Source organism: Sapajus apella, unplaced genomic scaffold, assembly GCF_009761245.1.
Source record: "Sapajus apella isolate SASKATOON/1434 unplaced genomic scaffold, GSC_monkey_1.0 scaffold40, whole genome shotgun sequence".
NCBI classification, from domain to species: Eukaryota; Metazoa; Chordata; class Mammalia; order Primates; family Cebidae; genus Sapajus; species Sapajus apella.
The window spans coordinates 167,294-180,876 of record NW_022436980.1 but is presented as its reverse complement, the minus strand read 5'-3'; the positions used below and the strand labels follow the sequence as shown (position 1 = coordinate 180,876).

The following is a 13,583-nucleotide window of genomic DNA, read 5'->3' as shown; positions in this document are numbered from 1 at the left end:
ATAAAATAAAAATACAACTGAGTACTTTAACAGTAGACTACACCAAACAGAAGAAAGAATTTCTGAACTTGAAGCTAGGTCTTTTGAAATAAATCAGGCAAAGGGGGTTGGAAGGTGTTGTGGAGGAAGAAAAGAAGAAAGGGAGAGAAAAGAAAGAATAAGGAAAGCCTAGGAGCATGGGAAACAAGCAAACAAATAAGAAAGAGAAAAGATTTTTTAAAATACTGCATGTTCCCTGTAATCCCAGCACTTTGGGAGGCCAAGGCGGGTGGATCATGAGGTCAAGAGATAGAGACCATCCTGGTCAATACAGTGAAACCCCATCTCTACTGAAAAAATACAAAAATTTAGCTGGGCATGGTGGCACGTGCCTATAATCCCAGCTAATCCAAAGGGCGGGGCAGGGAAAATCCCCAAACCCGGGGGGCGGGGTTTGCGGTGGGCCAAGATCGGCCATTGGCCCCCCATTTGGGGAAAAAAAAGCAAAACTCGGCCCCCAAAAAAAAAAAAAACACTGCATGTTCTTACTTATAAATGGGAGCTAAATAATGTGTACACGTGGACATAGAGTGTAGAATAATACACATTATTGGTGTGTAATAATGCTTGTGATTTTTGCACACTGATTTTGTATCCTGAGACTTTGCTGAAGTTGCTTATCAGCTTAAGGAGTTTTTGGGCTGAGACAGTAGGGTTTTCTAAATGTACACTAATGTTATCTGCAAGCAGAGACAATTTGATTTCCTCTCTTCCTATTTGAATGCACTTTATTCCTTTCTCTTGCCTGATTGCCCTGGACAGAACTTCCATTTGGGATATGGGCATGGGCAAAGACTTTGTGATTTAAACACCAAAAGCAATTGCAACCGAAGCCAAAATTGACAAATGGGATCTCATTAAACTAAAGAGCTTCTGCACAGCAAAAGAAACTATCCTCAGAGTCAACAGGCAACCTACAAAATGGAAGGAAATTTTTGCAATCTATCCATCTGACAAAGGGCTAATATTCAGAATCTACCAGGAACTTAAATAAATTTACAAGAAAAAAAAAAAACCTCATCAAAAAGTGGGCAAAGGATATGAACAGACACTTCCCAAAAGAAGACATTTATGCAGCCAACAAACATAAGAAAAAAAGCTCATCATCACTGGTCATTAGAGAAATGCAAATCGAAACCACAATGAGATACCATCTCCTGCCAGTTAAAATGGCAATCATTAAAAAGTCAGGAAACGAGATGCTGGAGAGGATGTAGAGAAATAGAAGCACTTTTACACATTTGGTGGGAGTGTACATTAGTTCAACCATTGTGAAAGACAGTGTGGCAATTCCTCAAGGATCTAAAACTAGAAACACCATTTGACCCAGCAATCCCATTACTGGGTATACACCCAAAGGATTATAAATCATTCTACTATAAATACACATGCACACATATGTTTACTGTAGCACCATTTACAATAGCAAAGACTTGGAACTACCCCAAATGCCCATCAATGATAGGCTGGATAAAGAAAATATGGCACATATACACTATGGAATACTATGCAGTCATAAAAAAGAATGAGTTTATGTCCTTTGTAGGGACATGGATGAAGCTGGAAACCATCATTCTCAGCAAATAACACAGGAAAAGAAAACCAAACACCACATGTTCTCACTTGTAAGTGGAAGCTGAACAATGAGAACACATGGACACAGGGAGGGAAACATGACATACCAGGGCCTGTCACAAGATGGGGTGCAAGAGGAGGGATAGCATTAGGACAAATACCTAATGGATGCAGGGGTTAAAACCTAGATGACGGGCTGACAGGTGCAGCAAACCACCATGGCACAGGTATACATACGTTAACAAACCTGCACATTCTACACATGTATCCCAGAACTTAAAGCAAAAATTTTTTATATTTTTTTAAATTCCAAGCAGTTAAAGTACTTTCCTTGTATATTTAAGTTATGCAATAAAAAGTTTAACACTATAATATAATGACAGAATACATGGTAGAGATTTAGAATCAGTTTTAAGCTATGTTACATCGTCGAAATATAAAAAAGGAATCTTACACTTAATAACTTTTGAAATTTTTGGCTAACTACCAAATTTGTAATTAAATCTTAAAAGAACAAGGACCTAGCCATATTCATGTGGTTTAGAAAATAAAGGAGTTCTTGCTCATCTTCATTTGTTTATCTACACACTTTGACTCCTTTATGTTGAGTTAATTATGATATTTATGCTGACTTCCTCCTCTTGGCACAGACCATGTAAATGGACATTGCACAAGTCCAACTTCCCAGAGTTGCAGTTCTGGAAAACGTCTTTCTAGTGCCGATGTTTCGAAAGTAAATCGCTGGGGTCCTGGAAGACCACCATTTCGAAAGGCCCAGTCAGCAGCTTGCATGGAGATTTCTTTACCAGTTACAACAGAAGGTATGTTAAACATATTAATTATTTTGTTATAGTTAAAATTTGGTTTACCATGATAATGGGAACTGAGAGATATAGGATGAAGATCACATGCAAAAGATATAAAAATCTACTAGTCGGTGAATAACTGACAGCCTGATGGGGCTGTGGCCATAACTCCAACTCCATTCCTCACTCCATCTCCTTCTTCACCTCTAAAACCAGAATGGCTCTGCTTATGGGTAACTACCCCCTCCTCTGTAAAAAGGGAGACCTATGCCTTAATCTGTTCTCTACCCTTCCCATAATAATTAAGAGTTTATTTCAATCTCAATATTAAGTTCATTGGTATCTCTACCTATAGATATTTAATATATAGCCACCTTAATTTCCTCAGTTATCAAATGAATGTGACCAAGAACAAAGGCAAGATATTAAATTCTAAAGTTTGCAATCTTCATCTATATTTTTCAAAGGAAGGACCATCTGCTTATTTATGGAATGAGTGTGGGGGTGTCAGGGGGGAGTAAAGTACAAGAGCCAGAGGCCAAAAATTTTTACAGAGGGTAAAAAAGGGAATACTGTAACTTTGCTGCAACTGTCTTATTGATAAAGAACTTTAGAGAGAGAGAGAGGAAAAAAATAATTTTAGGAAGATTTGCTATTCTATACTGTGAAGTAAGTCCCTATTTACTACTCCTGAAAACTTTTAACAGTGATCTATATTGTTGTTCAAATGTAAAAAAATTATATTTAAGTTTTTATATTTTTAAGCATTATGCTATACTAAATCTGATCCCTTAGACATGCAGATAATGATGTTATTTCTCTAACAGGTGTCTATGAGTAGCAACTTTGTATAGTGATGAACCATGAATGGAAAAGATTTGGAGCCATAAAATAGCTAGTATGTTATAAAAGATGCAATATGTAAGGATTATGAAAGAAGTAGCCCATTTTTAATTTTTATTTTTTTAAGAGATAGGAACTCATTCTGTTGCTGAGGTTGGATTACAGTGATGCACTACAGCCTCTAACTCCTGGACTCAGGTGATGCTCCTGCCTCAGCCTCCCAAGCACCTGGAGTACAGGTTCACACCACCACATCCAGCTTATTTTTCAGTTTTTATAGAGTCAGTGTCTCACTGTGTTCCCCAGGGTGGTCTTGAACTCCTGGCCTCAAGCACTCACTATGTTCCCCAGAGTGGTCTTGGGAATTTTGAATTTTAGATACTTCTAATTTGTCTAGATTCTGAGAAAATTACTAAACTGTCTCCAAATCTGTAAAATATATAACCTCCAAGCTCCCTCTCATCTCTAAATTGTATGACAAACAATTATTTTTATAAATTTCCTGAGAGATAAAAAGGAGAAATTAGGAATACTATATTTTGTTTCCTAGAAAAAAAAATAGTCTGAGGAACCTATATTTAGCCTCTTTCTAAAGCAATTATCAGTTACATGTGTACCTATCAAGAGGGAAAAGAGAGTGAAGGTTGTAGAAAGAAAAATATGAAGAACTTGTACTGTGGGGTGATTATAAGAGCAGGACAATATTGAAAACATTTCACTGAGCTGTATGAGTTTACGCTTATTGGAGTGTGCACATGTACAAGTGTTGATGAGAGGAGAGCCTGAAACAATCCTGTTTCCTTTAAGTGAGCTGAAGCACTCTCAGAAGGATTACCACTATCAACAGGATGGCATATAGTCTATACTCTTTATTTAGCCCTAAGCAAATTTAGGACTAAATTTGAATTAAAAGTAAGCAGCCTGAAACCATTTCTGGGAGATAAAATTTGCATTTTGGCCTTGGTAGAAATGTTAATTTTTACAATTGTAATTACTCCAGCTATAGAATATGTTTGCCACAGAAGATTTGTGATCCAGATAAGCCCTTCATGCAAATAGCCACAATATTGTCAGTAAGTTGGAATTGACAAGGAAATGTTAGGGATACTTCTAACAATTTAGAGGTAGGAGGGAAGCACAATTTAAGTGATATCAGAAATTCTTGTAACTGTTACTATTTAAACTGAATATTTTTTCTAGATAAAAGAATTTCAACTAACTTGTGAGTTAACGTAGAGAAATAAAACTGTTGAACAGGAACTGTTGAATTGGAGACTCCAATTCTAGTCCTAGGTCTGCCTAAGCTTATGAATTATACTTCTAGACTTCAGTTTCTCCATCGTCAAAATAAGCTAGTAAACTGGATAAGCTGCCTTCCAGGTCAATTAACAATAAAATTTTACTTCCTCCTCATAATTTTATTTTTATATTATTATAGTTATAATACTTTAAGTGCTGGGGTACATGTGCAGAACGTGCAGGTTTGTTACACAGTTATACACATGCCATAGTGGTTTGCTGCATCCATCACCCCATTATCTACATTAGGTATTTCTCCTAATGCTATCCCTCCCCTATCCCCCCAACCCCCTCCTATCCACCCCCTATCACCCCACCTCCTGACAGACCCCAGTGTGTGACATTCCCCTCCCTGTGTCCATGTGTTCTTATTGTTCAGCTCCCAGTTATGAGTGGGAACATGCAGTGTTTAGGTTTCTGTTCTTGTATTAGTTTGTTGAGAATGATGGTTTCCAGCTTCATCCATATCCCTGCAAAGGACGTGAACTCATCCTTTTAATGGCTCTATAGTATTTTATGGTGTATATGTGCCACATTTTCTTTATCCAGTCTATCATTGATGGACATTTGGGTTGGTTCCAAGTCTTTGCTATTGTGAACAGTGTCACAATGAACATACATGTGCATGTGCCTTTATAATAAAATGATTTATAATCCTTTGGGTATATACCCAGTAATAGGATTGCAGGTCAAATGGTATTTCTAGTTCTAGATCCTTGAGGAATCACCATACTGTCTTCCACAATGGTTGAACTAATTTACATTCCCACCAACAGTGAAAAAGCATTCCTATTTCTCCACATTCTCTCCAGTATCTGTTTTCCCCTGATTTTTTAATGATTGCTGTTCTAACTGGTGTGAGATGGTATCTCATTGTGGTTTTGATTTGCATTTATCCAATGATCAGTGATGATGAGCTTTTTTTCTTATGTTTGTTGGCTGCATATGTCTTCTTTTGAGAAGTGTCTATTCATATACTTTGCCCACTTTTTGATGGGGTTGCTTGTTTTTCTCTTGTAAATTTGTTAAAGTTCCTTGTAGATGCTGGATATTAGCCCTTTGTCAGATGGGTAAATTGCAAAAAAATTTTCCCATTCTGTTGGTTGCCAGTTCGCTATAATGATTGTTTCTTTTGCTGTGCAGAAGCTCTTTAGTTTAATTAGATCCCATTTGTCAATTTTGGCTTTTGTTGCCATTGCTTTTGGTGTTTTAGTCATGAAGTCCTTGCCCATGCCTATGTCCAGAATGGTATTGCCTAGGTTTTCTTCTAGAGTTTTTTATGGTTTGAGGTCTTACATTTAAATGTTTAATCCATCTTGAGTTAATTTTTGTACAAGGTGTAAGGAAGGGAACCAGTTTCAGTTTTCTGCGTATGGCTAGCCAGTTGTCGCAACACCATTTATTAAATAGGGAATCCTTTCCCCATTGCTTGTTTTTGTCAAGTTTGTCAAAGATCAGATGGTTGTAGATGTGTGGTATTCTTTCTGAGGCCTCTGTTCTGTTCCATTGGTCTATATATCTGTTTTGGTACCAGTACCATGCTGTTTTTGTTACTGTAGCTTTGTAGTATAGTGTGAAGTCAGGTAGCATGATGCCTCCAGCTTTGTTTTTTTGTTTTGTTTTGCTTAGGATTGTTCTATATGAAATTTAAGGGTTTTTTTTTTTCCAATTCTGTGAAGAAAGTCAATGGTAGCTTTATGGGGATAGCATTGAATCTATAAATCACTTTGGGTAGTATGGCCATTTTCATGATATTTATTCTTCCTATCCATGAACATGGAATGTTCTTCCATCTGTTTGTGTCTTCTCTTATTTCCTCTAGCAGTGGTTTGTAGTACTACTTGAAGAAGTCCTTCACATCTCGTTAGTTGTATTCCTAGGTATTTTATTCTCTTTGTGGCAGTTGTGAATGGCAGTTCACTCATGATTTGGCTCTCTGTTTGTCTCTTATTGTTGCATAGGAATACTTGTGGTTTGCACATTGACTTTGTATTCGAGACTTGCCAAAGTTGCTTATTAGCTTAAGGAGATTTGGAGACAATGGGGTCTTCTAAATATACAATCAAGTCATCTGTAAATAGAGACAATTTGACTTCCTCTTTTCCTAATTGAATATGCTTTATTTCTTTTTTTGCCTGATTGCCCTGGCCAGAACTTCCAATACTATGTTGAGTAAGAGTGGTGAGAGAGGGCATCATTGTCTTGTGCTGGGAATGCTTCCAGGTTTTGCCCATTCAATATGATATTAGCTGTGGATTTGTCCTAAATAGCTCTTATTATTTTGAGATACATTCCATCAATAACTAGTTTACTGAGAGTTTTTAGCATAAAGCATTGTTGAATTTTGTCAAAGGCCTTCTCTGCATCTATTGAGATAATCATGTGGTTTTTCTCATTGGTTCTGTTTATGTGTTGGATTACATTTATTGATTTGTGTATCTGGAACCAACCCTGCATCCCAGGGATGAAGCTGACCTGATCATGATGGATAAGCTTTTTTATGTGCTGCTGGATTCAGTTTGCCAGGTTTTTTTTGAGGATTTTTGCATTGATGTTCCTCAGGAATATTGGCCTAAATTTTCTTTTTTCATTGCGTCTCTGCCGGGTTTTGGAATCAGGATGATGCTGGCCTCATAAAATGAGTTAGGGAGGAGTCTCTCTTTTTGTATTGTTTGGAATTATTTCAGAAGGAATGGTACCAGCTCCTCTTTCTATCTCTGGTAGAATTTACCTGTGAACCTGTCTTGTCCTGGACTTTTTTTTGGTTGGTAGGCTATTAATTCCTGCCTCAATTTCAGAATTTGCTATTGGTCTATTCAGGGATTTGACTTTTCCTGGTTTAGTCTTGGGTTGGTATCTGTGTCCAGGAATTTATCCATTTCTTCTAGATTTTCTAGTTTATTTGCGCAGATGTATTTATAGTATTCTCTGATGGTAGTTTGTATCTCTGTGGGATTGTTAGTGATATTTCCTTTATCATTTTTTATTGTATCTATTTGATTCTTCTCTCTTTTCTTCTTTATTAGTCTGGCCAGTAGTCTATCTATTTTATGATCTTTTCTAAAACCCAGCTCCTGGATTCATTGATTTCTTGAAGGGTTTTTTGTTTCCCTATCTCCTTCAGTTCTGCTCTAATCTTAGTTATTTCTTGTCTTCTGCTAGCTTTTGAATTTGTTCTTGTTCCTCTAGTTCTTTTAATTGTGACATTACAGATTCAATTTTATGTCTTTCTTTCTTCCTTTTTAGTGCTATAAATTTTTCTTTTTAGTGCTATAAATTTCCCTCTACACACTACTTTAAATGTGTCCCAGAGATTCTGGTACATTGTGTCTTCGTTCTCAGTGGTTTCAAAGAACTTATTTATTTCTGCCTTCATTTCATTATTTATCCAATAGTCATTCAGAAGCAGGTTGTTCAGTTTCCATGTAGCTGTGTGGTTTTGAGTGAGTTTTTTAATTCTGAGTTCTAATTTGATTGCACTGTGGTCTGAGAGACTGTTTCTTGTGATTTCCATTCTTTTGCATTTGCTGAGGAGTGTTTTACTTCCAATTATGTGGTCAGTTTTAGAGTAAATGTGATGAATGTGGTGCTGAGAAGAATGTATATTCTGTTGATTTGGGGTGGAGAGTTCTGTAGATATCTATTAGGTCCGCTTGGTCCACAGCTGAGTTCAAGTCCTGGATATCCTTGTTAATTTTCTGTCTCATTGATCTGTCTAATATTGACAATGGGGTGTTAAAGTCTCCTACTATTATTGTGTGGGAGTCTAAGTGTCTTTGTAAGTCTCTAAGAACTTGCTTTATGAATCTAGGTGCTCCTGTATTGGGTGCATATGTAATTAGGATAGTTAGTGCTTCTTGCATTGATCTCTTTACCATTATGTAATACCCTTCTTTGTCTCTTGATCTTTGTTGGTTTAAAGTCTCTTTTATCAGAGACCAGGATTGCAATCTCAGCTTTTTTTTTTTTCTCTCCATTTGCTTGGTAAATATTCCTTCTTCCCTTTATTTTGAGCCTATGCGTATCTTTGCACTTGAGATGCATCTCCTGAATACAGCACACCGATGGGTCTTGACTCTTTAACCAATTTGCCAGTCTGTATCTTTTAATTGGGACATTTAGATAATTTACATTTAAGATTAATATTGTTATGTATGAATTTTATCCTGCCATTATGATGTTAGCTGGTTATTTTGCCTGTTAGTTGAGGCAGTTTCTTCATAGTGTTGATGGACTTTACAATTTAATATGTTTTTGCAGTTGCTGGTAACAGTTGTCCCTTTCCATGTTTAGTGCTTCCTTCAGGAGCTCCTGTAAAGCAGGCCTGATGGTGACAAAATCTCTCAGCAGTTGCTTGTCCATAAAGGATTTTATTTCTCCTTTCCTTATGAGGCTTCTTTGGCTGGATATGAAACTCCAGGTTGAAAATTTTTTCTTTAAGGATGTCAGCTATTGGCCCCCACTCTCTTCTGGCTTGTAGGGTTTCTACCAAGAGATCCCCTGTAAATCTGGTGGGTTTCCCTTTGTGGGTAACCCGACCTTTCTCTCTGGCTGCCCTTAGCATTTTTTCCTTCATTTCAACCCTGGTGAATTTGACAATTATGTGTCTTGGGGTTGCTCTTCTTGAAGAGTATCTTTGTGGTGTTCTGTATTTCCTGAATTTGAATGTTGGCCTGCCTTGCTAGGCTGGGGAAGTTCTCCTGGATAACATCCTGAAGAGTGTTTTCCAACTTAGTTTCATTCTCCCCATCACTTTCAGGTACACTGATCAAACATAGATTTGGTTTTTTCACGTAATCCTGTATTTCATCAAGGCTTTGTTCATTTATTTTCACTCTCTTTTCTCTAATTGTTTTTTCACTTTAATTCATTGAGTCAATCTTCAATCTCTGATATTTTTTCTTCTGCTTGATCAATTCAGCTATTGATACTTGTGTGTGCTTCATGAAGTTCTCTTGCTGTATTTTTCAGCTACTCAGGTTATTTATGTTCTTCTCTAAACTGGTTATTCTTGTTGGCATTTTGTCTAACCTTTTTTCAAGGTTCTTAGCTTCCTAGGATTGGGTTAGCACATGTTCCTTTAGCTTGGAGAAGTTTGTTATTACCCACCTTCTGAAGCCTGCTTCTGTCAATTCGTCAAACTCATTCTCTGTCCGGTTTTGTTTCCTTGCTGGTGAGGAGTTGTGATACCTTGGAGGAGAAGAGGTGATCTGGTTTTTGGAATTTTCAGCCTTTTTGTACTGGTTCCTTCCCATATTCGTGGATTTTATTTACCTTTGGTTTTTGAAGTTAGTGGCCATTGGATGGGGTCTCTGAGTGGACATCCTTTCTGTCGATGTTGAAACTATTTCTTTCTGTTTGTTTGTTTTTCTTCTAACAGTCAGACCCTTCTGCTCTTATCATATAGGTGCAAGCCACTGCACCCAGCAATTTAAAAAAGTAAAAAAAGTCTGCTTTAGTTTGCTGGAGGTTCACTCCAGACCCTGCTTGCCTGGGAATCACCAGTGGGGGCTGCAGAACAGCAAAGATTGCTGCCTGTTTCCTCCTCTGGTACCTTCCTCCCAGAAAGGTACCCACCAGATGCTAGCCAGAGCTCTCCTGTATGAGGTGTCTGTCGGCCCCTAGTGGGATTTGTCTCCCAGTCAGGATACCTGGGGTCAGGGAACCACTTGAGGAGGCAGTCTTTCCTTTATCAGAACTTGAATGCTGTGCTGGAAGATCCACTGCTCTCTTCAGAGCTGCCAGGCAGGGACATTTAAGTCTGCTGAAGCTGTACCCACAACCGCCCCTTTTACCAGGTGCTCTGTCCCAGAAAGGTGGGGACTTTATTTATAAGTACCTGATGGGCTGCTGCCTTTTTTCAGAGATGCCCTGCCCAGTAAGAGGGGAGTCTAGTGACATAGTCTGCCCGCAGAGGCCTTGCTGAGCTGCATGAACTCCACCCAGTTCAGACTTCCCAGCTGTGATATTAAAATCGCCTACTGGAGCCTCAGCAATGGTTAATGCCCCTCCCTTCACTGAACTCAAAGGTCACAAGTCAAGCTCAGACTGTGCTGGCTGTGAGAATTTCAACCCAGTGGATCTTAGCTTGCTGGTCTTCATGGTGGGGGAAACCACCAAGCCAGATCACTTGGCTCCCTGGCTTCAGCTCCCTTTCCAGGGAAGTGAATGGTTCTGTCATGCTGGTGTTCCAGGCACCACTGGGGTATGAAAAAAAAAAAAAAGCTGCTTTGGCTAGCTGGGTGTCTTCCCAAACAGCCGCCCAGTTTTGTGCTGGAAACCCAGGGCCGTGGTGTTGTAGGCATCAGAGGTAATCTCCTGGTCTGTGGGTTGTGTAGACCATGGGAAAAGCACAGTATCTGGGCTGGAGTGCAGGGGGCAGTCCCTAATGGTTTCCCTTGGCCAGGAGAGGGATTTTCCTGGCCCCTTGTGCTTCCCAGGTGAAACAATGCCCTATCCTGTCTTGGCTTGCCCTTCTTGGGCTGCACCCACTGACCAACCAGTCCCAATGAGATTAACCAGGTACCTCAACTGGAAATGCAGAGATCACCTGTTTTCTGCGTCGATCTTGCTGGCAGCTGCACACTAGAGCTGTTCCTATTTGGCCATCTTGCCAGCCTCTAATTTTGATTTTTATAAATTAAATCTGACCTTACTTGTTGTGAACATACACTAACAATTTTGTGGGGTTTTTTATTTGTTTCCATAGAAAACCGAGAAAATTCCTATAATCGTTCTAGAAGCTCTAGCATCTCCAGTATTGACAAAGATTCTAAAGAAGCAATTACAGCACTATACTTCATGGAATCATTTGCACGGAAAAATGACTCTGCCATCTCTCCTTGTCTGTTTGTTGGAACCAGTTTGGGAATGGTGTTAATTATCTCCCTCAACCTACCATTAGCAGATGAACAAAGGTTTACAGAGCCGGTTGTTGTATTGCCAAGTGGTAAGAGTTTGTATTTATTCATTCATTCACTGTTACTTTTTCAAATTTAGATATAAGGTATTATAAAACATAAATTTGTATTGATTTAGAGCAAAGGTTATAAGTATTCTGCACATGGGAACTATTAAGAATTTTATACATCATATACCATCCCAACATTTGTCATATTGTAACATACCTTTCATTTGGGGTAAAAGAGTACAAGCATTTCTTTGGCAGTAAACTGTGAAAGTGCCAACTTAAACAATGATTTGAGAAATAAGTTCCTGAAAAGCACTGAGGATAACCTTAATGCAAAACTTAAATTTATTTTTAAGAAATTGAAGCATTTATCCAAAGTTCCATGCCAGATCAGAGCATGTGAATATTTTTACATTATCCTTGAAGACCTCAGAATAATTAAGCTAGAAGCTGTCTGACCTAAGGTGGATTTCTAAAGTCTTTTATAATCTTCTCATCTTGTTTCAAAGGCGTGCCACACAATTTCTTTCCTTTTTATACTAGTGCCTAGAGAATTTGACCAATGTTATAAGTATTGTTGCCAAGCATATGTTGTATTCTCTTCCTTCTTGAATTATCTTTTTTCTTTTTGAAGAAGAGATGAGTATGATTCCTCCTGTTATTCCTAATTTGTTCTTATCACTAATTTTATTATCTCCATTTCCTATATAAGAAATTTTCAGATAGTTTTTAAGTTAAAAAAATTTCATTAATCCATACGATAGGGGCTTTATTTTAAAAGCATATATTTTATGTAGAAGGTTACAGTTGTGTTTTCTTTAACTGATGTGCTAAGTTCATATGACAAAATTGTAGGTAGAATAGTCAGTTCTCTACTAAAGTGGCAAATTCAGATTTGTGTTTTAAAAGTTAATCATGATGATCATTTTAATATATAGTTCACAATAAGATAACTTTTACTGTATTCCTAATTATAAGGAAATACACAAAATTCTTTTGACTTGTGAGTTAGTTGGAGTCAAATCAGTGAGATCATAATGAATCATTAATTATTAATTCAGTTTATTCTTTTTTTCCATTTATTTATTTCATTGCATTTTAGGTTTTGGGATACATGTGAAGAACATGCAAGATTGTTGCATAGGTACACACGTGGCAGTATGATTTACTGCCTTCCTCCCCATCACGTACATCTGGCATCTCTCCCCTTGCTATCTCTCCCCAGGTCCCCACCCCCTCCGTCCCTCCCCTATTTCCCCCCAACTGACCCCAGTGTGTAGTGCTCCCCTCCCTGTGTCCATGTGTTCTCATCATTCAACACCCGCCTATGAGTGAGAACATGCGGTGTTTGATCTTCTGCTCTTCTGTCAGATTGCTGAGAATGATGGTTTCCAGGTTCTTCCATGTCCCTACAAAGGACACAAACTCATCGTTTTTGATGGCTGCGTAATATTCCATTGTGTATATGTGCCACATTTTCCCTGTCCAGTCTATCATCGATGGGCATTTGGGTTGGTTCCAGGTCTTTGCTATTGTCAACAGTGCTGCAATGAACATTCGTGTGCACGTGTCCTTATAGTAGAACGATATATAATCCTTTGGATATATACCCAGTAATGGGATTGCTGGGTCAAATGGAAGTTCTATTTCTAGGTCCTTGAGGAATCGCCAACTGTCTTCCACAATGGTTGAACTAATTTACACTCCCACCAACAGTGTAAAAGTGTTCCTATTTCTCCACATCCTCTCCAGCATCTGTTGTCTCCAGATTTTTTAATGTTCGCCATTCTTACCGGCGTGAGATGGTATCTCAATGTAATTGATTTGCATTTCTCTGATGACCAGTGATGATGAGCATTTTTTCATATGTTTGTTGGCCTCATGAATGTCTTCTTTTGTAAAGTATCTGTTCATATCCTTTGCCCACTTTTGAATGGGCTTGTTAGTTTTTTTCTTGTAAATCTGTTTTAGTTCTTTGTAAATTCTGGATATCAGCCCTTTGTCATATGGGAAAACAGCAAAAATTTTTTCCCATTCTGTTGGTTGCCAATTCACTCTAATGACTGTTTCTTTTGCTGTGCAGAAGCTGTGGAGTTTGATTAGGTCCCATT

General features: G+C 38.1%; 1 protein-coding gene across 9 annotated transcripts in view; it reads left to right on the top strand.

Moving 5' to 3' along the window:
- Positions 1 to 13,583, top strand: part of STXBP5L (syntaxin binding protein 5 like) — a 421,768-nt gene that overhangs the window by 370,872 nt on the left and 37,313 nt on the right. For 7 of the 9 annotated variants that reach the window (XM_032298936.1, XM_032298937.1, XM_032298935.1 and 4 more), the window contains 2 exons: positions 2,265 to 2,435; positions 11,272 to 11,511. In XM_032298936.1, the coding sequence (XP_032154827.1) occupies positions 2,265 to 2,435; positions 11,272 to 11,511 (411 nt within the window). The remainder of the gene's footprint in view (positions 1 to 2,264; positions 2,436 to 11,271; positions 11,512 to 13,583) is intronic. The other 2 variants (XM_032298940.1, XM_032298941.1) reach the window with 1 other exon arrangement.